The following is a 26,287-nucleotide window of genomic DNA, read 5'->3' on the forward strand; positions in this document are numbered from 1 at the left end:
TAGCCTTCATTACAAAGGTCAAGCTAGCTACAGGCAGGTCAAGACTATAGTTGGAGTAAATGAGAAAAGAGCCAGTTTGCAATAAGCTGAGTAAGATCTGAAGGGATACTCAGGCCTCTCAGACCTGCGAATAAGAAAGCAGGCGATGGACTCGTTGTTTCCATCAATGGCTCTGTGCAGCAGTGTCTGAAGGCACCCACTAGGTCCTGGGCCCCAGCACGTGGCGTCACAGCCATGTCTGACCTGCAGGGAAACACAGGTCACTCACAAGCACTGCCAAGCAAAGGTAAACACGTTTATTACCATCTGTGAGCCCTACACACATCATTAGACCCAGTTTTCAGGCGAGATACAGCTGATAGTTAACTGATACTTAGTTTAATCTGTACCATTCATTAGTTTTACAAACACTGATTAAAATCTGCTCGGTGCAAGTTTTTGCACTAGGTTCTGCGGGAGGGGTTTGAGAAATAAAAGGAAGATATGTTTGATTAGTGCCCTCTAGAGCTGTGTCCTAGAAGGGACAGAAAACACACACAAATGCCTGCATACACACACCCATGAGCCCCCAGTAACACACACCTGTAAACAGCAGGTAATCTCAAGAACAGTTGGGTAAAATCCACAGGTGTAAAATGCCTTTATGTCACATTTCAGGCCCTTCACAAAACTAAATGAGCTTCTGGGGCTACCTCCACTTTTGGAGCCTGTCTTCTGAATAAGGGGGACAAACCTGAGACTTGAGAACTTATCACTGTGGTGACAGTGAGGACATCCCACAGCCAGTTAAGCCACCTCTGGAGCAGACCCCTGAGGAAATGCCTCGGCTCTCTTGCTTCTTGGTAGTTTTCTTGATAAAGACACCCTATGAAAAGGTGTTGGCCAAGGCTACGTTGAACCGCAAGCTTCTTTAACATGACTTTGGACTGCTTGCCCTTGACCCAATCTGTCACTTGGTAGATCTCATGCTCCTTATGATTGCTATGGAGGCCCCAAATCCATCTCTGACACACAATATCCCCACGTGTAAACGGAGCTGAAGTTGAGCCTGTCTCACCAGAGTGGATGCGATGTCCTCCAGATTATCTGCCAGCGCAAGCCACAGCGGGGGGTTCCCCTTCTCATCTGGCACAGACATGTCAGCTCCTCGGGTGCATATGGCATCCACGACAAGGGGAAGCTGATTTCTGATGGCCAGCTGAAGAGCCGTCTCCCCATCCTGAGTCCTGCTGGGACATGGACACCAAAACCAATGTTTGTATCTGGGGCCAAATGATAAAGGGTGCCCTTCTGGGCATCCTAGAGGCCAGAGTCCACTGTATCCCTTAAACACACTTCACCCACATTCATTAATATTCTTTCAGAGAAAGTTAAGCTGTCCATAGCATCTGTCCCTCCTGTCTTTTTAAAAAATACAGCCAGGCTATCCTATTGCACAGAGAAGATAACTGCCAAACAGCCCAGCATGCTGAACTCTTACAGGCATACAGCTGCTTTCAACAGCATCTGAATAAAATGTCACCCCAACTACCCACTTGACAAAACACTTTCACCCACTCAGTCCTTCTGGGTCAGCTGACATTGGAGATAAAGATAAATTCCTTTGAAAAAACAAAAATAATAAAAATTTAACTGTGTATTTTCGCCCCTCAAGCCTTTTGATAGCTCATCTGTTGGAATGTTCTTTGTTATAACTGAAATTCCTTCTTAAACAATTGATTTTGGACTGTCCTTTTTAATGAGATTTGTGCAATATTGTGCCCTGGTCTCGAAAGGTTCAAATAAGAGCAAAGCACACAATTCTCCTTCTGAGTCTATGATTACATTTAATTACAACACTGTATTGGTACTTTTTCAAAGTCATTGTTTCTCTCCCTTTAACAAGGAACAAAACTCTTCTACAAGCAAGGCTATGAACCATCTCAACTAAACGTGACCTGGTGCTGTGGCGGAGTGCTGTTCCAGCCCACCTGACGTTTATGTCCGCCTGGTGCTCCAGGAGAAAGAGCGCGCTCTTGCTGTCCTGCCGCTGCATGGCCATGTGCAGCAAGGTCTGCCCGTCCGACATGGTGTCGTTGATGCAAGCCCCAGAGCCCAGCAGCTGGGCCGCGATCGTGTGCATGCCTGGGAAAGAGACACGCCCCGATTAACGTGGGCTCAGCTTCTCCCACTTCATCAACCTCTTACTACAACAAACACCCTCTCAACTCTGCAAAGCCAGCAGTTCTCCACTGGATATTATGGGCTGAACCCAAACAGAAAGGCTGTCCTACAACAAATGATTAGCTCCAACCCTTCCACCTCCCTTCCTCTAGCGCCCACCGTCTGGCGTATGTCTGTCTGCAGCCTCTGGCACCACCTTACCAGTCCATAATGCCAGGCCCAGCACAGTTTGGTCTCGGGAATCCTTGAGGCTGAAGTCTGGAATAATTTGCAGGTTGTTGGTGGCATGAAGAGCATTAGCTAAATTTTTTAAAAGGAAAAGAACACTTGATTTCACCATCCCATGGATCACATTTAAAGTATTCAAGAGAATACCAGCTCAATCTCAAACTGACTGACTGATCATTTCTATACAAAGAGAACTGATAAATCTTGTTGTGGGAAGTGGAAGCCAAGACATTTGATATTTTGGAGCAAAGTTTATGAGGAAAAATGAACGGTTTTAAAGGTTAAAATACTGAATCTTCACAAAAGGAAAACAGCGTCCATGATGGAAACACACATTAATTACTTGATTACTGAAAAGAGGATCAAAACAATGTCCTGGTGACATTTCCCTAACACGTAAGTCCTACCATCGCATACCTCCTGTGTGGGCTAAGAAAAAGGCACAGCCTACCTAACACTCCACTTCCTTCCATAAGCTCAGTGCTAAAAGATGCTGGCCTTAACAAGGGCACAGGAAAGAGTAAAACAAATTTCAAGGTAGGAAAGAGAAAAACTGGAAGATGACTTTCTGAGGGAAACGGGCCTCCCTCGTGGCAGGGGCTTCCCTCGGCCCCTCTTTCTGGCTCCTCTCTCATGGTTCACCTACCAGGGAGGCTCAGAGGTTGGTGAGAGGGCAGACCGGCTCGTGGAAGACCGGCGGCAGCAGAGTTTTCAGAGACAGTGCTCACGCCAAGGCAGAACTCTGCTTGACCTGCACTGAAGTGGCCTGGGACCACACCCCAAAACAACAGAGGAGTAGCCAGAGATTCTAAACCTTAACCCCGCGGGTGAAGTGGGCAGGCCCCATCCTGAAAATGTACACAGGGAAAAACAGTAGCCGGAGCCAGAATATATGCTTATCTGGTTTGACTGCAAAGGATTTTTTGGGTAAGAAAACTCACCAATGGAAGAAACAACAACTCTGTCATTAACTACTCAAAACCACTGTGCAAAGGTCACGGTGGTGGGCAGTAATCCCCAACTACCTACCTTTTTGCTCCAGGATGACAGACACCACATCTGGATGATTATAGGCAATCGCCATGTGCAGAGGTGTCTGCAGGCAGACGCTGCTGTCCGCTGAGCTGGGCAAGGACGCAGGCTCCTTTGGTGAAGGCAGGGCCTCCTCCGTCTGTAGGTTTGGGTTGGCTCCCTGCTGCAGAAGCTCTGCAGTGAGGTTGGCCAGGCCATGCCGACAGGCCGTGTGCAACGGGGTTTCTCCCTGAACAGAAACGAATAGTCCCAGTCAGAGCACTTCAGGCTAGGAGGCCCCTTCACAAAGGGCCAAAGACAGCCTACGTGCTGCAACTCAGGTCCCCAGTGCCAGGCACAGCCCCTGGCTCATCCTGTCTCCAGCTCCATGAGGTCTGTCCCACTCCTCAGGTCTCCTCTCCTTCCCTTTCTCCTGTGCCATCATCCTTAGTTCCTCCAATGTCCTCCCAAGCACCCTCCAAACACCCTGGGTCCTCATCCTCTGCATTTCCACCCTTCACTTAGTTTTTAAAATTATGTTGCTAATTATAAAAATAATACATTATTATTATTATTATTAAACAACAGACGACCTCCAAGCGTCACTAAAATAAACACTGTAGAAATCAGAAAAGCCTCACATCCACAGCCCCAGAGGTAAGCGGTGCTGTCAGTCGACCGTCATGGCTTTTTAATCCCCTCCAGCACACTGATGCCCTGATTCTTTCACCAGCTTGTATCAACCTCATCTTGAACTCTGATCAAGAAACACCTCTTTCCCCCACTTTTTAAAATTAAAAAAATTTTAATTGGTATTAGAAGTACCTGATTCAATATTCAAAAGGTGCAAGAGTGTACAGCGAAAAGAAGTTTCCCCCCATGCCCTCCCCCCCACCTACCCAATTATCCTCCCCTGAAGGAACCGTTATTACCAGTTTCATGTTTCTCTCCAGTGACGGAATATTCACACAAAGACATATACACACGTGTATATATGTGTGAATACATATACGTGTACACATGTATACACACACACACACACACACACACACACACACACACACACACACACACACACACACACACACACACACACACACACACACACACACACACACACACACACACACACACACCACTCTGCACCGGCTCCTACCGAAGCTACGCATCCTCACTGTTTAGAGTCCAGCAGCTTCACCTACAAGGCTTGCTGTGTGAAAAACGGCAAGATCTCACCTCCTTTTCCCTAAAAAAAATTCTCCTTCCCCAGAGGGAACCACTTTGAATTCTTTGAGCGGGTTTTGTTAATTTCCTCATTTCTAGCTAACGTGTTTTTATTGCCGCCCGTTGACTTTCCAGGTGTGGGATTCCCTGTGGGTCCTGCCACTGTGATCTCACTGGATGATAAGGATTTGGCTCTTTCACTTCTTTCTCCCAGTGGACCCCCTTCCCACCCCACCCTCTCCCTACAGCCTCCTCCTCCGGGCTGTCTTCTGCTCCAGTCCTTCCCCCCACACAGCCTCCCTGGGTACGCTTATCGACGCCCATGACTTCTACCAGGGAATACAAGCAGGGGACTCTCAAACCCGGATCTCCAGCCTTGTCTGTACATCCAATTTTCCCACTGCCTGCAGGATAGCCCCACCTGAATGTTTAAAAAGGAGTTCAACAATCACAAAATGGAATTCACTCTCCCCACAGCAGTTCTTCCCCCTGGCCAGTCCCCTGCTTCTCTTCTTGGATCCAACACAACCGTCTTAACACCTCTCCAGCCCTGGCTTCTGAGAGCCACAGAGGTAGGTCCCATGGACTATCTTTCTGCAATTCCTCTGAAACCCATCCCGTTGGGTCCAAATCTGGTATCAGAGGTCAGGACAAGCCATTGCTTGTCTAGATGATTCCCACCTGGCTCCAGCCTGGATCTCAATGGTACATCCACCCCACCAGCTAGCCCAGGAAGCTTTCTCAACCCGAAAATGATCATACTGCTTGTCTACTTCTGTGGATTTTCTCTTCCCACAGGATGAAGTCCAAAGACCTTAAACCAGCATTCCAGACCCGTCTCCAGTGTCATTCTCACTTGCTTTCAAGTCGAGTCTCCTCTGTGCCTCTACATCTTAAGGTTTCACCCAGTTTTGCTCTGAAGGGTATCAGAGAAGGAACAGTTGGTAGACAATGTGGGCTCAAGGGAGAATTTTTTTTAAAGTTGAGAGACAGTAGAGCATATCTGTATGCTATTAGAAATGAACAGTGGGCAACACTGATGATACAGGAGAGAGACAGACAGAAGCAGACACACATAATGGCAGGAGCAAAGCCAAGAAACCAGCCGCTGGTGCGTACAGGGCCATGCCATCATTCTAGCTGGAGAGCAGGCCGGGTGCAGGTTTAGGTGCAGACAGATTAGTAGATTTAATGGTGGGAAAAAATGGCGCTGCCCCCCCGCTGTGCTTCCACGACACATTGTCTCATACACCAAGCTTACTGTTTACTGCTTTGCCCAGCGCTGTTGAGAGAAAATGCAACTGTATGTTGTAGTGCCTGAGTCTTAATACTGGCTCCGTTATTTACGAGTCACTTAACCTCTCAGAACCTCAAGGTTCTTTACCCTGAAATGAGGGATTTACAGATGTTGATAAGGTCTCTTCAACACATGCTGCTTCTAGATCCATTGTGAGAACTGAAAGGGATAATAACCTTAAAGCTCCTAGCACAAAGTAGCTGCAGAATAAATGTGATCTTAAAGATAAACACATCCTCCCTGTCTGAAAAGTATAAAGTAAAAATAACTATCATTTAGTTTCTAATGTCCCAGATGTTATGCTAATAAGCACTTAAATTTATCATTTATTTTTATCTTAACCACACCTTATGAAATCAATATTAATCCCACTTTACAGATGAGAACTGAAGCTCAGAAACATTAAGCAACTTGCCTAAGACCACATACAGCAGGATGGGAAATGGGAAACCTGGTAAGTCCAGAAATGTCCAACCCGAAAGGCCCCCCTTTAACACTGCACCATCTGCCTTAGCTTGAGATACAGACTAAATAAACATTCACATAGGAAAACTTTAGCAAATGCAAAATGTTACAAAAAATTAAGATGCTAATATGGTAGGTTTTTGTGTCCATGTTTGCTACTCTCTAGTAGACCATGAAGTCCACAGTGTATTGTTTAGGACCTGACATACCACAAATGCTTAAGAAGTGGTTGCTGAATGAATCGATCAACCAATATTTGAGGATAAAAGCATCTACTAGACTCTGGTTTTTTAACAATGTCCATGTATTTTTTTTTTTTTTGGACAAAAATTGAAGAGAATCTATTCTGTTTTTTCCTACCCATCCACCACTGCCATTTCTTCCACAGACCAAAGCCGCTTCACCTGGCTGTCCTGTCACACTTACCCGCTTGTTTCTGTGGTTGACGTGGGCACCATTGGTTGCCAGGAAAAGAGCTGCTGCCTCATTTCCTGCTTCAGCTGCCCGCTGTAATAAGCAATTTCCTAGGAGAAAATGGGTATATTCATTCTGCCATTTGCATAAAAATGAGGTCAAGTTCCACACTGCACCACACCCTGCCCTTCCCTACCACCTTTCACAACTTACAAGCCCACACCAGACGTAGGTGACATTTAAGTCTACACAGGCACCCTGTGTGTGAACACAGAGACTCAAATGAGCCTGTGTGGGGAGAAAACACTTGGTCTGGAAGTCAGAAGACATTCATTCCTCCCTGGATTTCCCACTAGCCACCTCCTAGGACCAGGGGGAAGCTATGTCTCCTTACCAGGGTTGGTTAGAACATAATTTCTCAACAGCAGTGCTACTGACATTTTGGGCCAGATAATTCTTTGCTGTGAGGAGTCTGACCTGTACACAGTGCGATATTTAGCAGTATCCCTGGCTTCTGCCCAATAGATGCCAGTAACACTCTCAACCTTATTTTTTTTTTATTAATTAATTAATTAATTTTTGGCTGCATTGAGTCTTTGTCGCTGCGCACGGGCTTTCTCTAGTTGAGGCGAGCGGGGGCTACTCTTCATTGCGGTGCACGGGCTTCTCATTGCGGTGGCTTCTCTTGTTGCGGAGCATGGGCTCTAGGCACATGGGATTCAGTAGTTGCAACACTTGGGCTCAGTAGTTGTGGCACGTGGGCTTAGTTGCTCTGCGGCATGTGGGATCTTCCCAGACCAGGGCTCGAACCTGTGTCCCCTGCATTGGCAAGTGGATTCTTAACCACTGCACCACGACCCTCAACCTTATTGTGACAATCAAGACTGTCTACATATGTTACCAAACGTCCCTTGAGGGGTGAGGCTTGGGAAGTCATCTCTGAGAACCTCTGGGGTAGATGACCATTTTGAAGACACTGTGAGCTGAAGTTCTAGCAGAAAATGCTCCTTAAATACTTTAGTTTTACTCCTATGGCCTTAAATATGTTTGTTCTTGGCTTAGAAATGTTTTACTTCGCACTATCACTCTTCTAAATAAAAATCTTAGAAAGAAAAAAACAATAGGAAAAACTCTCTTTGACATAAACCACAGCAAGATCTTTTTTGACCCACCTCCTAGAGTAATGAAAATAAAAACAAAAATAAACAAATGGGACCTAATTAAACTTAAAAGCTATTGCACAGCAAAGGAAACCATAAACCAGACGAAAATACAACCCTCAGAATGGGAGAAAATATTTGCAAACGAAGCAACGGACAAAGGATTAATCTCCAAAATATACAAACAGCTCATGGAGCTCAATATCAAAAAAACAAACAACCCAATTAAAATGAGCAGAAGACCTAAATAGACATTTCACCAAAGAAGACATACAGATGGCCAAGAGGCACATGAAAAGATGCTCAACATCACTAATTATTAGAGAAATGCAAATCAAAACTACAATGAGGTATCACCTCACACCTAACAGAATGGCCATCATCAAAAAATCTATAAACAATAAATGCTGGAGAGGGTGTGGAGAAAAGGGAACCCTTTTGCACTGTTGGTGGGAATGTAAACTGACAGCCACTGTGGAGAACAGTATGGAGGTTCCTTAAAAAACTAAAAATAGAACTAACATATAACCCAGCAATCCCACTACTGGGCATATACCCAGAGAAAACCATAATTCAAAAGGACACATGTATCCCAATGTTCATTGCAGCACTATTTACAATAGCCAGGACATGGAAACAACCTAAATGTCCAACAACAGATGAATGGATAAAGAAGATGTGGTACATATATACAATGGAATATTACTCAGCCATAAAAAGGAATGAAATTGGGTCATTTGTAGAGATGTGGATGGACCTAGAGTCTGTCATACAGACTGAAGTAAGCCAGAAAGAGAAAAACAAACATTGTATATTAACACATATATGTGGAATCTAGCAAAATGGTACAGATGAACCTATCTGCAGGGCAGGAATAGAGACACAGACGTAGAGAACGGACATGTGGACGCCAAGTGGGGAGGGGAGGGTGGGACAAATTGGGAGATTAGGATTGACACATATACACTACGATGCATAAAACAGATAGCTAGCGGGAACATGCTATAAAGCACAGGAAGCTCCGCTCGGTGCTCTGTGACGACCTAGATGGGTGGGGTGGGGATGGGGGTGGGAGGGAGGTCCCAGAGGGAGGGGATATAGGTATACATAGAGCTGATTCACTTCACTGTACAGCAGAAACTAACACAACACTGTAAAGCAATTATACTCAATTACAAAAAAAATTTTTTTTTCTTCTTTTCCTCTTGAAATGGTTTTAGTCCCAGAACAGTATTTTCTCTATTAAAATCCATTTCCTTTTTGGATAAACACAAGTCTCACGTTCTACAGCTATGCTATTTGAAAACTCAAAATAAATTAAATACCAGGACTAAAACCAAGGAAAAGCAACGGGGCAAAGTACTGCTTTGTTTCCATGCCATTTTTATCTTTTCCCTCAGAGAAAGTGATTCCACGCCTAGTTAAGAGTCTTTCTAATTGAGAGACTCCTAATAAGAGTCCCATTTTCACTTCTGTAGTCATGCCAGTGTACACAATAACTAAATCATATACCTCCCTACAGAACAAAGATAACCTGCTACTGCTAAAACATTACTGATGTGTCTATGAAAACTCAAAGTATATAATGTAAAATTGACAGAACTAGCAAGAAAAATGGACAAATCCATAATCGCAGTGACCATTTCTAATATACCTCCCAGAAACTGACAGATCAAGGAGTCCAAAAGTTAGTAAGCTAATGAGTAAGATCTGAACAGCACAATGAACAAGCTTGATTTAATGGACGTAAACAGAGAATGCTACATGCACCCTACAATTAAAGAATGCAATTCTTTTCAAGTACACGTCAGCCTTTCATAAAAACTGTATCTCTAGGAGTCTAACATTCAAGTCCGAAACACCAAAGAACCTATCTCTTATATGTCACACTCTTCTATAATGCAGTTAAATCAGAAATCAGTAGAAGTATGGTCAATAACCAACATACATTTATAAATTAAAAGCAATTTAGTAACTATCTCATTTCCAGAGGATCTTTAGTCTAAAACACAGTTCTGCCTGTACTCCCTATCCTGTAGTACTGCTGCCTTTAGCTTTTATGTCACCCAAAGGGTGATTTCATTTGACCTTTATTTAAAGTTAATTATTAACTTCTTTTAGGGGAAGGGATATTTAATATCTATCTTTTTTTTTTTTTTTTTTTTTGGCCAATTCCCCTCATTAGTGGCACTTACCCATCCTTTATACACTGCTAGCACTCAATACTGAACCATATGGAATCCCGCTCCTTAAAATATCCCCATGTTTTATTTAGTCAGATCAAGGACATATTCACATTACAAGTGGTTCTCAAAGTGTGGTCTTTGGATTCGTAGGGGTTCCTCAGAGTCTTTCAGGGGGTCCAGGAGGTCAAAACTCTTTTCATAATAATAATACTTGATGTTATCTGCTTTTTCCCACTGTGCTGACATTTGCACTGATGGCACAAAAGCAATGGTGGATCAAACTGGGGAGCCTTAACACAAATCAAGGCAGGGGCCCCAAAATGTTCTAGTGGTAGTCACTGTACTCCTCACGGCGACGCACTCGGTCCAAAAAATAACCAGTTTCACTGACGGTGGCCCTTGATAAAGCAGCAGAAATTACTAACTTTAATAAACCTCAACACCGAGTACATGTCTTTAAAATTCTGTGTGACAAAATAAGAAGTACGCGTAAAGTAAATAAAGTATGTTACATCTGTTGTGTAGCAAATTACACAAGTTGTCTCAAAGGAAAGCACTTGTGCCATTGTTACACTGCAAGCTGAACTAACAGTTTTTTCATGGAACACCATTTTTACTTGAAAGAATGACTGATTAACAACACCATTTTTACTTGAAAGAATGACTGATTAACAAACTATGGTTATTCAAACCTGACTATTTGACAGACAATTTCTTAAAAAGTAAGCCTGTCTCTGTAAGAAAAACAACTGGCAATATTTCCACCAAATGATAAAATTTGATCTTGCAGGTGAAATATTAGAATTTTGGAAAATTTTTGTCTGCAACTGTAAGTTTAACAGCTTCTCAATACTGAAAGACTTTTCCAATGAGATCAGTGGTGATATTAATAAATGTGATTCTAAAATAAATGAACATTTTGAAGATCTGCATAACTCAGTGAAATAAGATCTTCCAAATGACTAAGGCATGATGTTACAAAATCACACATGAAGAAATCCATTCAAAGCACACACAGACCATGGATTTTATATAACAGAGTACAAAAAGTTCATTGATATAGTTTCAGATTCCATATTGCAACTAACCTTAAAAAAATTATCCCTTGATAAATTCTGCTCGCTGTAGTATCAAAGAAATATATCCACAATTATCTGAAAAGGCTCTGAAAATATGCCTCGTTTTCCAACTACATCAGTGTGTGAGGGTATTTTCTTTAACCAAAACAACGTATCTCAAAAGATTGAATACAGATGCAGATACTAGAAACCAGTCACTCTTCCAACTAAATTTTGTTCTGAAAGTTATTCTTCATAAAAAATGTTATATGTCAACATAAAATGGTTTGTTGTTATTTTTATTAATTAATACATCTTTTAAAAATTTCTCAGTTTTAATTTCTAATATGGTAAATACCAAAGATATCCACTTAAACAAAAGCTCTTTGGGATATAATTTTTAAGAGGGTGAAAAGAGTTCTGAGTCCAGAAAGACTGAAATTCACTGCATTAAATAAATAGAAGTGTTTCAGCTTAACGGACTTATAGAGTCTGGCTAGATTTTTGGAAGCACAAGATCGGGCTTTTTACTATGGTTAAAATTACGTACAAAATAATTCTCATAATAGCATGCCGTTCAGTTTTTAAATTTTTGGTAAAAACACTGACACAATATTTCATGGGGTCTCCAGACTTGAGCATCAGCTCTTAGGGGTCTGTGTTTTACCTGTTATTGTATCAGGTGCACTGGTGTTGCTGCCACGCTGAATGAGTCTGGCTGCAAAGCTATTTTCATCAAATGAAGTCCCATTTACCACAGGGGGGTCTTCAAAGGGATTTACGGACTGGTCGGAAGACACAGTGATGTACTGCACGGCAAGCCACAGAGCTGTGCTGCCCTCACGGTCTTTCAGCTCTAAATCTAATCTGGAATGAGGAAGCAATGTGAATAGCAAGTATAATCGTCTTCTGACACTCCGTACTGTCAACAGCCTCATTCTTTATCTTTGTACTTTATGAATGACAATTTTTTATTTTACTTTTACTTACTAAAATGGATAATGCTAAAAGACATTTTAAGAGAATTATTTTTCACTCACAATCCCACCCTCACAACTGCTTTTGCATTTCTCCATGTCTCCCTACGTACTGTTTACACTGCAGCAACTGGTTGAACACGTATTCATTCCTGGCCATGATGGACAAGTGTAAGGGAGACCTACAGGACGAAGAAGAAGAAGAGGTGTCAATTCAGGACGGGCCCAGTTCAGGACCACTCACAGCAGGAGGCAACTAGAATCCACAAGAAATTCCCCATTTCTGCCAGGGTTTCTTTTTCTATCCTGACAAACAGTCTTCCAAAACCATGACCAAGTATCAAAGGATGAAAATGGATCTGATTATATGTTACAATTTATTCAGTAGCCAAAAGAACAAGAATCAATAAAAGGAAGAGATATAAAATACTCTTCAATTAAATACTGACCCTCATTGAATGTATATGTACTCACGTTTTTAAAACAAATAAAACAGTAGTTTCTGCCATAGGTATGCCTACTTTCCCCTACCTATCCTCCACAATTCTGAAAAGAAATTTTTTTCTTCCCATAATTCTCTGTTATACTCAAACACACTATGAGTGGCAACGGTAGGAAATGAGTAACCACTCTTCACTGCTTTTATTTAGCCCTCATGTGCCCTGAGGAAGACGGCCACCACAGAGCACAGGGACTCCCAGGCTGGTATCTACCTCAGAGGTACAGAATGCCAGAATTTATTACACTTGGAGGAAAAAAATTAAGGAATCACCAGAAGAAAAAAAAGAATGCAATTATTTTGGGAAATAAGGTAATTATGACATTATACTGAGTTCATGGAGATCCGCCTTATTTAAGTACCTTACCCATCACACAAATCTAGTTTCCTATTCTGACAGGATCTCACAGTTATTTTTTGAGAGGGTTTTTTAAAGGTACAAAATACTGAGCTGCTATGATAAGAAGTGGGTCCCCCTAGTGTTGGTGATTCAGGTGGCTTAACTCCCTTCAATGCCTCACACACTGCTGTCCCAGAGATAAGCAGCCCGTTCTCAGATTCTAAACCACAAGGAATCCTCAACCAAATATTTCTGGGAAGGGGCAAAAGGAACACGACAACTACTGTCAGTACGCTGTGGAAGAAGATGGCAAGCTGTGAGGACAGAGCTGTCTAAAGCGGAGGTATTTACAAGAAGGTGGAAATGGAGTTTTGTGGAGATGGCAGAAACTGCTTCAAGATCCAAGGACCTCAGTCACCCAGGATGGAAATGGTTTCCCCAAGTGCCTCTGGCCTTAGTCGTCTCTCTCATTTGCAAAACGAATCGATGTTTGTAACTTCCATAGAATTCAGAGCGAATAATGCTGAACTAAAAAACATGAGGTCCCCGCCTGCCAGTTATGTGCCACCGTAAAATAACACTCCGGGAACTGTGCTCAGAGCAGGTGATCTGCTCCCCGACTTACCGGCCCTTGCTGTCCTGCATGTTGGGGTTGGCGCCAGCCTGCAGGAGGGCCTCTGCAATCTGTGCCATCTCGGACATCACATCTGCTGAGTGTTTTTTTGAACTGTACGATGCTACAAGGTGCAACGGTGTCTCCTGGGCACCCAACGTAGCAGCATTGACAAGGGCCCCGTTCTTAATGAGGAAAGTGGCAGCAAAGAGATCTCCTTGAAAAGAAACAATAGAAGAAATGGTCACATATGACAACACCCAGGGCAAGCTTTTCTGACCAATGTTTCCTCAAAAAGGTACCAGTCAGTAACTGCAGACAAAGAAGATCTCATCATTGAGATCACGGACTTACATACTCAAATTCAACTGATTACCTGTTGTCATCTGTCCTGACCCCTCGCTTCAATATCACTTCACAATTTTAAGTATACCAGGCTTCTATCCTTCGAAGGTCATTAACTCTCATAAAGGGTTCCGAGATTCCTCCACAACACAATTTATCTCCCTCTCTCATTCTTGACCACAGTCTGTACCTAAGCAATACTTACCTCTAACCTGCTATACGTGCAGTGGCTCTTACACAGGCACTTATGAGAAGTTTTCCTTTATATCTCGCAATATCGTTTCATCTTCTTCAACTATACTTTTGCTGTCTGAATATCGAGAACGGGGCTTAGGATTTCAGGAGTGGCAAAGCTCTCAAGTCTGTTAGCTGTATTCCTGTATTATTCATCCGAATGATATGAGTTTCATCTAGTCTTCAGTAGACATGGAATTTCAAAATCAACTGGTTTTCAGTATTTCCCATCCGCTCTATTCTTTCTTCCAAGGGACCATCTTGCTGGAGAGTGTGAGCTCTGGCACTGAGGTGGCTAGGTCACCACAGGCCCCTCATATTCTGATTGGTCCATGTCTGATTTATTTTTGTATCTACCACTGTCTTATACAAAACAGGCACCAGGGACATATTTGGGAAGAAAATGGATTGACTGGTTGAAGTTATAAGGTTCCACTTTAACAGACTGGCTCTAATTCCAATCAATTATGATTTTGGGTAACTTAAGAGTTCTCTAACCAGACCCTTCTGACATCTTTTCATTCTTCTGTCCCTGATTTTTTTCTTGGGGGGTAGGGGAAGATACAATCTTTACCAGCATCGTGTGCAAAGGACCAAAGCTTAGATTTCTTTACAGAAAGATGTCGGTAGAGCTCTGAAAGCAGCAGGTAACATGCATATCAGGGATTAGCCTGGATCAGACCTTTGCTGTCCATATGTACACAGACATACTAGGGTTCTCAGTAGGGCCCTAATGTGTAATATGAACAAACCCCACAGAGATTCAGTCTAGGAGAGAATATATAAAAACAATACATTAGCAATAGAATAAAATATCCTAGAGAAAGCCACTTACATTCTGGAAGTGGAAAGAAAATTTAGAATTATGAGGACAGAGAGCCTTAAAATGACAAATCTGATAAATAACGTACTGGGGGACAGGTGAAATGTGGTTTCATTATCTTTAAGCTTGGCATATATTCCAAACTAAGTAGTAAACAGATAGTAAAGCTAAAATATGTCAATGAAAAGCTTGTAATACACTATACACACAGAAGATAAACTGGGCAATAGTGCACACAGAAATAAGGGTACAGATCAATGGTTGGATTCAGATGGATGGCATAATAAAAAAACTTTTTATATCTTAAGCCCTCTTAAAAAGAATCATAGCTTTTAGATTAGATTTACTTTATTCATAAGCGCCGAAGTTTTTTTTTTTTTTTTAACTTACACATATATACATACATACAATATACGCACCCTACACAAGAAGTTATTTAGGAATTATTGGCAACTGAAAATTGATGATGTTTTACATTAACAGAAAGTCAGCCCATGGATCTACAACCTAGAGGAAATAGACAACTGACATCAAAAAAGCAGAACCAAGGGAGGGAACAGAAAATGCCAAAAACACCATTTATAAAGTTTCTGTCAATAAGAAAACTTCTAATACATTTTAGAACGACTTCCATCAAAAACCGTTGAAACAAAAACTGTTTGGTGCTTAACAGTTCCAATTACTTCATCACTTCACTCCCTGAAATTGCCAAGTAAATGTATAATGACTTGTCCACATAAAAATATTCCTAACAATGTAGTTAATGTTTAAAAAAAATCCACACACAATTTTTCTTTCAACAAAGCTCCCTGACCGAAGTTTCATTCAGGGACCAGGCAGTAACTTTCATTATTTAATTAACAAAAGCTGTATCTCATGCTGCTCCAGTTGGTGGCATCATCTGCAAACCTCCTACAAACAATTAGATAGGAGCATGCTGCTTAAGAGATCCACTGATTGATGTTGATCATCAAGGAAAATAAGCACAAGAAGATTGTTTTAAAAAGCAAGGATTCATCTTCTTGCTCAGATCCAGCTAATCAGAGGAGATGGCGTCCCTCTGGTCACATGTATATCTCCTGTGGACTCATTCACAGATGCACTCTCGAAACAAACTGATGGGTACACTTGGTTATTAGGATGATTGGTGACTCTTCTGGTTAGAGATTCTAATGTGTGTCCACAACCAGACCTAAACCTCATATACTGAGGATCTTCACTCATATTACAATGAACTTAAAGTAAGGTTAACAGTTAAATTTTAGGTATATTACTCAATTTAATCATTTGGGCAGGTCAACAGACTGACAGCTCAAGGTGAAGAAGGAAAGGTGAAAAAAATTCCTACAGAAATTGAAGCTGGTCATGGCACTGCAACACAGGGGCAAGGTAAGAGCTGCAGGCTGACCCTACCACATGGTAGTCACTGGGCGAGGTGTGCTACTAACCTGTCTCTCAGTCTCCCAACAACCAGTAAAGCAGAAATGATTCCCACCTTACAGGTGAGGAAAAGGAGACTCAAGAATGGTTAAGTGACTTGCCCAAGGCCACAGAGTAAGTGGATGAGCCAGGATTCCCATCTTGGTACATCCAGGCTCCAATGCCAATACTCCGTGCTCCACACCAGGCCACACTGCCACGTTCAACAATCAAGTTTACCATGCCCACACTGCAGCCCACACGCTTGCAAGCAACTAATAAATTCAGAGCAGAAGATTAAATCATCTGCAAATAAGCACCAAAAATGCACCACCAATTCTTGGCAATTCTTGTAACTAAGCAATCATCAAAATATTTAATAACTCATCAAAGATGTTTTTTCATCATACATAAGAATTTAAGTCCTTAAGAGGAAAGAGACATAATTCTGAGATTGTTTTTTTAGTAACAAGTTTACTTGTTTCCAAAATAAACATTTCAGACACTAAACAGTATGGGAAAGAATAGTTCCTGATGTGGTGGAAACTTTCCCCACTGAACACACACCCAGTGCTCAGCATCCAATGGCTTTGCACAGCGTGGAGTGGTGCTTGGGAAAAATGCATCTGCTCTTGACACTGACATACTCTAAGGATTTCCTTCCCCATGATGAACAAAATTTTCCTCTCCATCAGCCAGCATGCTTAACACTCTAACACATGACCTAGAGGGATATTTATATTAAAACCTATGCCCAAAAAGGGCAAAGCCACAGCTGCAACAGGACCTTACTTGAAGTAACTACATTCCACCAACTAGGAGCAACTTGTGAATGGTAAAAGTGTAGCAGAGATAATAACGGTATAATAATGCACAGCTGGAAGATTAAACATACATGATTAAGATATGGGGAAACCATTACACGTACTCTGTTTCTGATGTCCACATGTAAACAAAAAAGTGGCCACAGTCAAGTACTTCAATCAAGTCATCTATCCCTCTATACTCTACAAAATGAAGGCTTTGAGACATCTGAAAGGTTTCATTCCATACTGGAACTCTACCCCTATATAGCTTCTCACTCTGTCAAAAAAAATGACTACTGCAAAGTAGAGTCAGGCAGGATCCATTTGGGACTTAAGAATTACTAAGGCCATGGGAAAAACAAAAGACTAGTACTTGTTTCCCTTTAATTCAATAAGGTGAAAATGCTTTGATCGTAATTCTATCACTTACATAGCTTCCCACTACTAATGACAATGTACTCAAACAGAGCTACAATTTCAAATAACTTCCCAAGAACAAAATGAAACTTCATCACTTTGTCATGATCTATGACAAGTCTATTCTGTAAAAGTGAAAACTCTTGAATGCAAGAATATGTTTAAATATTCGTGTTCTTGATACTTTCCCTCTCTTACAGCAACTGATACAAGTAAAGTCTTCCTAGCACAATTTCTGGAGAAAGTGATGTACTGAATAAGCAAATAACACATCAATTGCTTACAAGTAAAAGGTACTTTTTCTATAAGTACCATCTTTCTAGCCTTCTTCTGGGGGTCCTGCTGACACTCTGAAGAGCCTAACCAACAAGGCATAAGGCAATAGCTCTTCCATCTCTCTTCTGACCCACTGATCACAAATTCTAAATCATGTAGCCTGCAAGTACAGACTCAAGAAGCCTTTGAGAATCTGTGGAACAGGGTCAGAGAGTCTTCAAAAGTTACCTGGATAAAAGTAAAATTGCCCACCGCGAAAAATATAATATACGCTTCTTCCTACCTCTTTGGATGCCTTTATGTAACAAGCTCCAGCCATTCTTGCCCACCATGTCCACGTCAGCTTTGTGACTAACCAGAGTGGTGGCGATACTCTCTAGTCGTCGTGAAAGGGCTAGATCTAAAGCAAGATCTCCGTTATGATCCAACTCATTCAGCTTCCCAGGGAGCTGCGCAGAGAAATTTGTAAATCAGCACCCATCCAGTAGAGAATACAACTGAATCTCTCACACCTTGACTCTTAAAAATCATCTCACACAAATGTCAAATTTTAGTCCTATAACTTACTATAGCTTACTCTCCAAATTCAACTGAATTCACAAACTTCTCTCAGGCCTCCTCAGGGCTCACGCCTTTCAGGCAGCCCAGGACTAACGGGGATCACAGAGCAGGTGCAAACACCATGGAAGACAGTACAAGGGGGAAATGCAGACAATGCTGTAGGAACCCAAGTGTCAGGACAGAGGTTCAGAGAGCCTGATGGGAAACAGCTCACATTTTCACAAAAGACTGTGGCTTGCTTAACTATCTAATTCCTCCTAGCAGTTTAATGCCTCCCCCACACCCTGGACACCCAGGATAAAACACACGACACAGCCATCTGCCCAGAGCAGCTACATTTCTTCTAAGGCGGTGTGGCAAGCAGAAGAACAGCCCCCAAAGATGTCCACGTCCTAATCTCCCGAACCTGTGACTATGTCACCTCACACAATGAAAGGCACTTGGCAGATGTGATTACGGTTAAGGACCCTGAGATGGGGAGAGTGTCCCTGGACTATCCAGGAGGGCCCAATCTATCTAATCCCATGAGTCCTTAAAAGTGAAAGAGGGAAGCAGAAGAGTAGGTCAGACAGTTGTGACACGAGAAAGACTTGATTTGCCACTATTGGCTTTGAAGACAGAGGAAGGGGGCCACGGGCTAAGGAAATGTGGTGGCCTCTAGAAGCTGAGAATGGCCCTGACTCAGCTGACAGCCAGAAGAAAATGCGGATGTTGGTCCTATAATCACAAGGAACTGAATTCTGCCAACAACCCAAACAAGCAGGCTTCCCTAGAGCCTCCGGAAAGGAACACAGCCTGCCAACACTCTGACTTCTAGATGGGTGATGCCTGTACTGGACTTCCAAGCTACAAAACTGTAAGATAATAAATTTGTGTTGTTTTAAGCCACTAGGTTTGTGGTAATTTCTTACAGTAGCAAAAGAGAAACTAAGGCAGATTTTGGTACCTGGAAGTTAAGTACTGCTGTAACAACTATCTAAAAATGTGGACGTGTCTTTGGAAGTGGGCAATGGGCAGAGGCTGGAAGAATACTGAGAAGCATGAGAGGAAAAGCTCAGACTGCCTCGAACAAACTACTAGTAGAAATATGCACATTAAAGACTGTGCCAGCAATGGCTCAGAGAAAGTGAGGAGCGTTGTAGAGAAGAACAAGAGAAGTATAGTTTGGGAAAAAGGTACAGTACCTGTGAATCCATTTCAATTAGATAAAGGAAGACCACGTCTTCTCTCTCCACTTTGATAGCTTTATGTAACGGGTACTCAGTCTTGGATTTGATCATTTTGTATAACAACTGAGCACTCATGCTGCTGAAGTCCTCCTTCCGTAAGTCATCCTAAGGATTAAAGAGACAGTGAAAAGCAGAACAGATTCAACATATCAACAATAACGGCAACTGACATTTCTTAAGAAACCCTTGGAATGTGTCTGGCCCTATTTTAAAGGGCTTAACATTTCCCAACTCATTTAATCCTCACGAAAACCCTATGAGGTAGGTACTATTATTATCCCCATTCACAGATGAAGAAAGTAAAGCATAAAGAGGCTAATTAATGTGCCCAGCTCGCACACTGAGTGAACGGCCAAGCCGGGATCTGGAGCCCAGAGGCCCACCTGCCGAGCGAGGACCCCCCCCCTCACCACAGCACTGCCCTGCATCTGGGCGAGACGGCACAGCACGGGCAACGCGGACACTCCACAGGGACGGAGTCACAAGGAGCCCTGCCCGCGAGAAGAGTCCTGCCCCTCAACCCCACAAGGGTGACAGCTACAGAATTAATCAGAACTTCCACAAACAATTCAGTCCACTGAGTCACCACCGCTCTCTACTGCTGCAGCTCTCTAAGTTTCTACCTGCTTTAGCAGAAAGGTTACCGTTCCTGTTTCAATTCTTTAAAATCCGGTTCTTTAAGACACTTTTTCTCATAATGCTGTGGAGCACCGAACAATTTGCAGAAACTAGGTTATAAACGTAGCCCTAGCCATGATTTTCTGAAAAATGCAAAACAGACGAAGAAGTGCAAAACCTGTCTTTATGATGAAAGCTAGCTAAGAAGGGCACGTGTGCATTTAACAGCGCCTTCCACACGACCAGGCGGCAGGGAAAGCCCGGAAGGGGTGCCGCCGAGCTCGGCAGGCCTGCGGGCCCCACAGCAGCACCCGCTCCCGGGGCTCAGCCGCCACGCCTGCAGACGGAGGGCAGAGCGGGCCTGCGTCCCTCCGCTCCAAGCCTGCTTCTTGACCTGAGCCATCTTCTGCTCCTCTACTCCGAAATCAGAACCATGAGACTTTTAGAGCCCAAAAGAATCTCACAGATCACCTAATGCGACTACTTAGCCTTCAATTTTGTTATAAAAGGAAATGAGGGGCCAGAGAGGTATCCTTCTGTGGAACCAGGTCCCAAGCCCCAGTCTTCTGACTTCCAGTGAAGGTGCTTTTCCACACCTCTCAGTCTCACACTCACCCAATGACTTGCAATAATTTCTGCACAGTAGTTCATCAGCGTGCTGGCGTTCAGTTCCTCCGCAGTCTGATAGAAGCGGATACAGTTCCTGACGTTCACCAGGGACATCACACCCTTCTCACATCTACGAGACAATTTTAATGATCAACAGTATTATTAGGACCAATTTATTCACAAACAAACAAACCAAAGCAATAATCTGGGTACTGCCTGGCCATGTCCAATAGCACTAAAGTGTAAGTAAGGTTTAAGCAAAGCAGCTACGAATGAATTGCAGCTGAGTTACTATATTTTACAAGTACTAGAAGTTCATTATTATATTGCTCATTCTGGTCAGAACCAAAGTAATCTGTAAATAAATATGTTAAGCATAACCCCCCAACTGCCTTGAAAGTAATCACGTGAAACTTGGTAATCATACCACACAGGCAATTGTAATATCAAACACGCAATGCATCAAATTCAGTCCTTTGGTATTTAACTGTAGGGGACATGTTTGCAGTTCCCACTAGCACAACTCTATCATGCAACCAGTGTGGCTTAGAAATCACTTCAAATATGAGGCTCTATGCCTCAATAAATGAACACCTCCTTAAAGGTCTTCCCCAAACGGTGATCTATATGGTATGTGAATTGTAACTCAATAAAGCTGATTTTAGAAAGCCCACTTTAAAAAATCTATCATGTATAGAAACAACTGAGTTAAGAGTCAAACTATAGTATACCAGACAGAGAAGAACTGGCTACAACGGATGTCCCATAGAGCCTGGTAACAACATGACAACAACAACAGCAACAATAACAAGACTCTCACAATCACTAGGAGAGCCCCAACTACGTCAGGGAAGAGAGGGCTGCACGCAGGCCTCTGGTAGCACAAAGCAGGCACACGCATGTCCTAGCCTAGAAGATGTAGCACTGGGAAGGCCCACACTTCCGCTGCCCCAGAATTCCTGGAAACCTTGGTGGGCCTCCACAGCACAGGGCCCGGGGGAAGGAGGCAGGTGACACGGCCCTCCCATCTCCTTTGCCTGAACACCTCCCTACAAATCAGGTTCACCTCCAAGGGCAGTCGAGAGGCCTAAAGTGGCGTCAGGTATTCCCCGACACCCCACCGCCGCTTCTGTCCCCAGCTCCCACAAAAACCATGTTCTGATCACAAGGGCAGCACACAGTGCTGAACGCAAAGTGAACCGTGAGGTAAGAAAGACCTGAGTTGAGGCCCACGGAATTTGAGGGGCCAAACTACACGAGCTCCCTGTGACCCCACCTTCTCCCCCGTGAGACATTACTCTATCTCAGAGGTTCAGGGGATCTCTGTGTGTTTTCCAAGATAAAGGAAAACTATGTAAGCCTTGCACAGTCTGAGGTACATAGGAGGTATGTTTGCTTGCAAGCTGAGGTCCTTCTCAAGGAAGCTGCATAATTTAATAACTAATACGAATGGGTTTCAGTACTACTATAAATAAGAATAACTGATTGGCGAGCGGATAACTCCCAGTTCTAACAGGTGAGGTTTGGATACCAAGTGGAGAGTGGGAGATGGGGGAGGAAAGCAGGAAAGTCATGAGAAAGACCTGGGAAGAAGGGGGAACAAACTTTCTAAACCTCACAAATGAGACCTTAGGGTAGGAGCAAGAATAATCGTGGAGTCATTTCTCCATCTGGCAGTAAATGCAGGCACCCATTTTATTCCAAGACCTGTGCTTAAGTGCTTTGTTTTTAAGCTACACAGCTTGGTGTGAAGAAGCATCTCCCCCAGGGCACTTATAAATCAAATTGTCACAATATCTAAATAAGTTACTATAATAATGAATAACAATGTTCTATTTCTGAGCCTCTGCTGTCTGTACCACTAGTTTCCCCAAACTATTAGCAGACTGACAGCAATGTTTGAAGTCATTCTGACCCAGGCTATGAAATCAGAGCATTCCAGGAGAAAAGTCCTCTTTTCAGGTATGTGAAACTTTTACCACTTTTACAATGACAAATATCCTAATATCCTAAAACATGGTGTGATCTCAGGGAGTACTGACTTTACAAAGCATTTTTACAGACAAATGCTGAGAGTCTGAAAATTCCATTCCCCTCCTTACTACTGCCAAAATACACTGCATCAAGATACTCAACTATGTTTCATGAAGACAGATGTTTTGTTACAACTGGCAGACACTTCATTTTCACTAAATTCTAGGATCCCCAGAGTGCCATTCACTATTTGGATAGCCTATAAATAGTAACTGACATGATTTACACAACTGAAGAACATGTAATTATATCTAAAAACTCAGATTCTCAGTTGTGTCTTCTCTTTGAAAAGTGGCAACGCAGACTAGCTTTCCTCTAAAGGGATTTTGTTGCTGTTAATACACGTTTTTAATTTTAGAGTACAAAAAGGACACAGATGCACAAAAACGATAAACCTAATTTTTAAAGTACAAAGTCAAGCATATACTCAAGCGTCCCACAAACTCCTGTCTAGTTTTTTATCAATCCCGTGTGTGAATATAAGGCAGAAAAATTACTGAAAGAATGAACAACAAAAAGTTAACAGTGGTTGAATTACAGACGATTTCCTTTTTTTTTTATATCATTCTATACTTTCTAAATACCATACACTGAACATGTAGTTAATAATCAGGAAAAATTATATAAACTGTCAGTTGTTAGCATACACTATTAATTCTCTCCTTTTTTAAGAGTATTTTCCTGATAATGCTTATGCCCAAAACTTCCTTTTCATCAAACTGGTGATAGCATTCCCAAACCACCAAGATCCCTACATTACAAAAATGAGCAACACGGGCTTCACATTTAACTGCACACATTTGTGTTGGGGCCCTTTCACTTACTATTTCAAATGTGTAATTTCTCCTGCAGGCAGCAGTGGGCGCTCTGTGACCTTTCAAAAGCCAACAATTGAACCCGCTACTGGGTCTCTTCCATCCCAGCCCTTAACAAAGCCATGACAGATAAACTTAATGCCCACATCCAACAATACAACATTGAGCATCTGGTAATGTTGACAGTTATGAAGCCTAATCAGTCAATAAACAACAAACATTCTAATTAAAGAATCCATTACACAGATTACAATTATCTAAACTACTCCAAACTGCAGGGCACTTTTATCAAAGCAATTTAATTTACAAGCAAGTTTGACAAGGTCAATGGGAGAAAGCTCAGGAAATCTGGGGGGGAAAAAGTAGATATAAATCACACTCAATCTAATTAAAATCATTCTCATTTCACTCTCAGATGATTCAAAAACTCACCCAAAGAAAGGCCCTGACAGTAAAGTTATCTTTGCTAACCTAATACTATATGTACCTACAAACCTTAGACCTGCTTGTTTGGTTTTTTTTTACTTATTGTATTTAGGTATTAAAATGCACTCAAGCCCACATCAATCACAGATAGTCAGGAGTAACCTGTGTACTGGACTCATGTGGGGCACAGTGGGCCATCTCAGGGGAAACATCAGGCTCATAATGAAAACAGAACAAGCAGCTCTAGTAGCAAGGTCTCTCTTGACTCACTGAGGGCAACACAACAAGTGGAATGCCTCTTGATAGCTGAAACTACCTCTCCACCCACCCAGGAAAAAAGCCATTCCTTCACGCACGCAGAATACAAAAGATTACTAAGTGACATAAAAAGACGCTCCATCTACCAAGCTGACTACCAAGGGCCACATCTCCAACAAAAACTCAAGGGCATTTTGCTTGATATCGTCTGGTGAACGTTTTGTTTTCTGTTGTTATAAAGGCCAACTCGGGAGGGCAACAGAGAAAATGCAATATAAAAAACATAGGAGGCTATCTCCTTGGAACCTAAAAAGCAGTTAACAAATGAAGTGAGACCTCAGAAACACTATGAAACTTACTGAGGCAGATTCTCATGTACTAATTTAGTCATTAATGTGTTTCTAACAAGAAAATACGACCAAGAACTCCTTCTAAGTAGATATACCAGAAAGTAGAACAAAATGTCAAAGGAAATGGTATAGGAGGGAAAGTTGAGGCGTTGGACATTGGATTATATTATTTCACATTCAGTTCATCAGCTCACATAGCTATGTAGTCTCAGGTAATAAACCAGTGACAGAAAAGAGAATACCTAAAAGCTTTGGCAAAATTTAGCTTACAAGATAACACGAAGCAAGGGAGATAAAATTCTCTCCCCACTATTGCGTTTAAAAGAACACCTTGCAAAAGTTATTTACATTAGCAGAAGCAGCTGTTTTCCCAGAGCTTGGCATAATTAAAGCTCAGCCACCACCATCTGAGGTGCTTGAATATATCTGCTGTGACTTGCCTCTCCCTAAGGAGCTGTAGCTGAAACCGATTAGCTAGTTTCATCAGCTCGGTCAGGAACACATCATCTTCTCTGAACTCCAACTCATCCGTATAGATCCAGCGAAGCATTGTCATGGTCACCTCAGGGTTAGCATCTGGTTAAAGAAAGAAAGTAGAAAAACTTTGAAAACAAAGCACAGATGACATACTCAGGCCTTCCTGAGGACCCCTAAAAGTTGAGGATAATAAACTAAATTCTGGTAGACCCCACTCAAAGAAGTATCACACAGCCATTAAAAATGGTAATTAAGCATTCTGGGTACCATCTGACTCCAGAAAAGTGTTAAAAGTTCTGCACGGGGCAGTAGGTGGGGGAAATGAACCTATTAAAGATATAAGTCAAATAAACTGGGGGAAACTATTTTAAACATATGGCAAAGAGTTTACATTCTAATAAAAAGATCTTACAAATAAAAATGAGAAGATGGACACTCAATGGAAATATCAGCAATGGATATAAATAGGTAATTCACAAAGATACATAAAATGGCCAATAAACCTTACTGATAACTAAATATAAACTTAAACTAGAATACTTTTTTTGTTTCTCAGACTAGCAAAGATTCTTAAAAGTGCGTAACCTTTTTTTTTTCCTTTGGCTGTGCTGCAGTGGAAGCGCAGAGTCTTAACCACTGGACTGCCAGGGAGGTGCATAACCTTTGACACAGCAATCATACATATAGATTATTATCCTAAGAAAATAACTAAGCAAATACAGAGAAACATAAGATAGTCAATGCAGTATTATTTTTAATAATGAAAAATTGGAGCAAAACTCTTAAGAGAACTAATGAAATAAATTAGAGTATAAACTGGAAAATGTTGCATCAATTAAAATTATTTAGATCTATATTCAACATAAAAAGATATTCACTACATAGCAAGTAAAAAAACTACATAACTAAAAATACATGTATTAAATGATTTCACTTTTTGTTAAATATATTCGTC

At 42.0% G+C, this 26,287-nt stretch overlaps 1 protein-coding gene across 2 annotated transcripts in view; it reads right to left on the reverse strand.

The window, feature by feature from the left end:
* The window catches only part of ANKFY1 (ankyrin repeat and FYVE domain containing 1), a 76,031-nt gene that overhangs the window by 18,978 nt on the left and 30,766 nt on the right, over window positions 1-26,287 (reverse strand). For both annotated transcript variants that reach the window (XM_082370541.1, XM_082370542.1), the window contains exons 4-16: window positions 25,296-25,431; window positions 20,979-21,102; window positions 19,701-19,850; window positions 18,239-18,404; window positions 13,648-13,852; window positions 12,297-12,365; window positions 11,874-12,073; window positions 6,815-6,912; window positions 3,421-3,652; window positions 2,365-2,463; window positions 1,971-2,124; window positions 1,058-1,226; window positions 125-243 (exon numbers count right to left, since the gene is read on the reverse strand). In XM_082370541.1, the coding sequence (XP_082226667.1) occupies window positions 125-243; window positions 1,058-1,226; window positions 1,971-2,124; window positions 2,365-2,463; window positions 3,421-3,652; window positions 6,815-6,912; window positions 11,874-12,073; window positions 12,297-12,365; window positions 13,648-13,852; window positions 18,239-18,404; window positions 19,701-19,850; window positions 20,979-21,102; window positions 25,296-25,431 (1,921 nt within the window). The remainder of the gene's footprint in view (window positions 1-124; window positions 244-1,057; window positions 1,227-1,970; window positions 2,125-2,364; window positions 2,464-3,420; window positions 3,653-6,814; window positions 6,913-11,873; window positions 12,074-12,296; window positions 12,366-13,647; window positions 13,853-18,238; window positions 18,405-19,700; window positions 19,851-20,978; window positions 21,103-25,295; window positions 25,432-26,287) is intronic.

The sequence above is a fragment of the Balaenoptera borealis genome (genome assembly GCF_965194805.1).
Source record: "Balaenoptera borealis genome assembly, chromosome: 20".
NCBI lineage: Eukaryota > Metazoa > Chordata > Mammalia > Artiodactyla > Balaenopteridae > Balaenoptera > Balaenoptera borealis.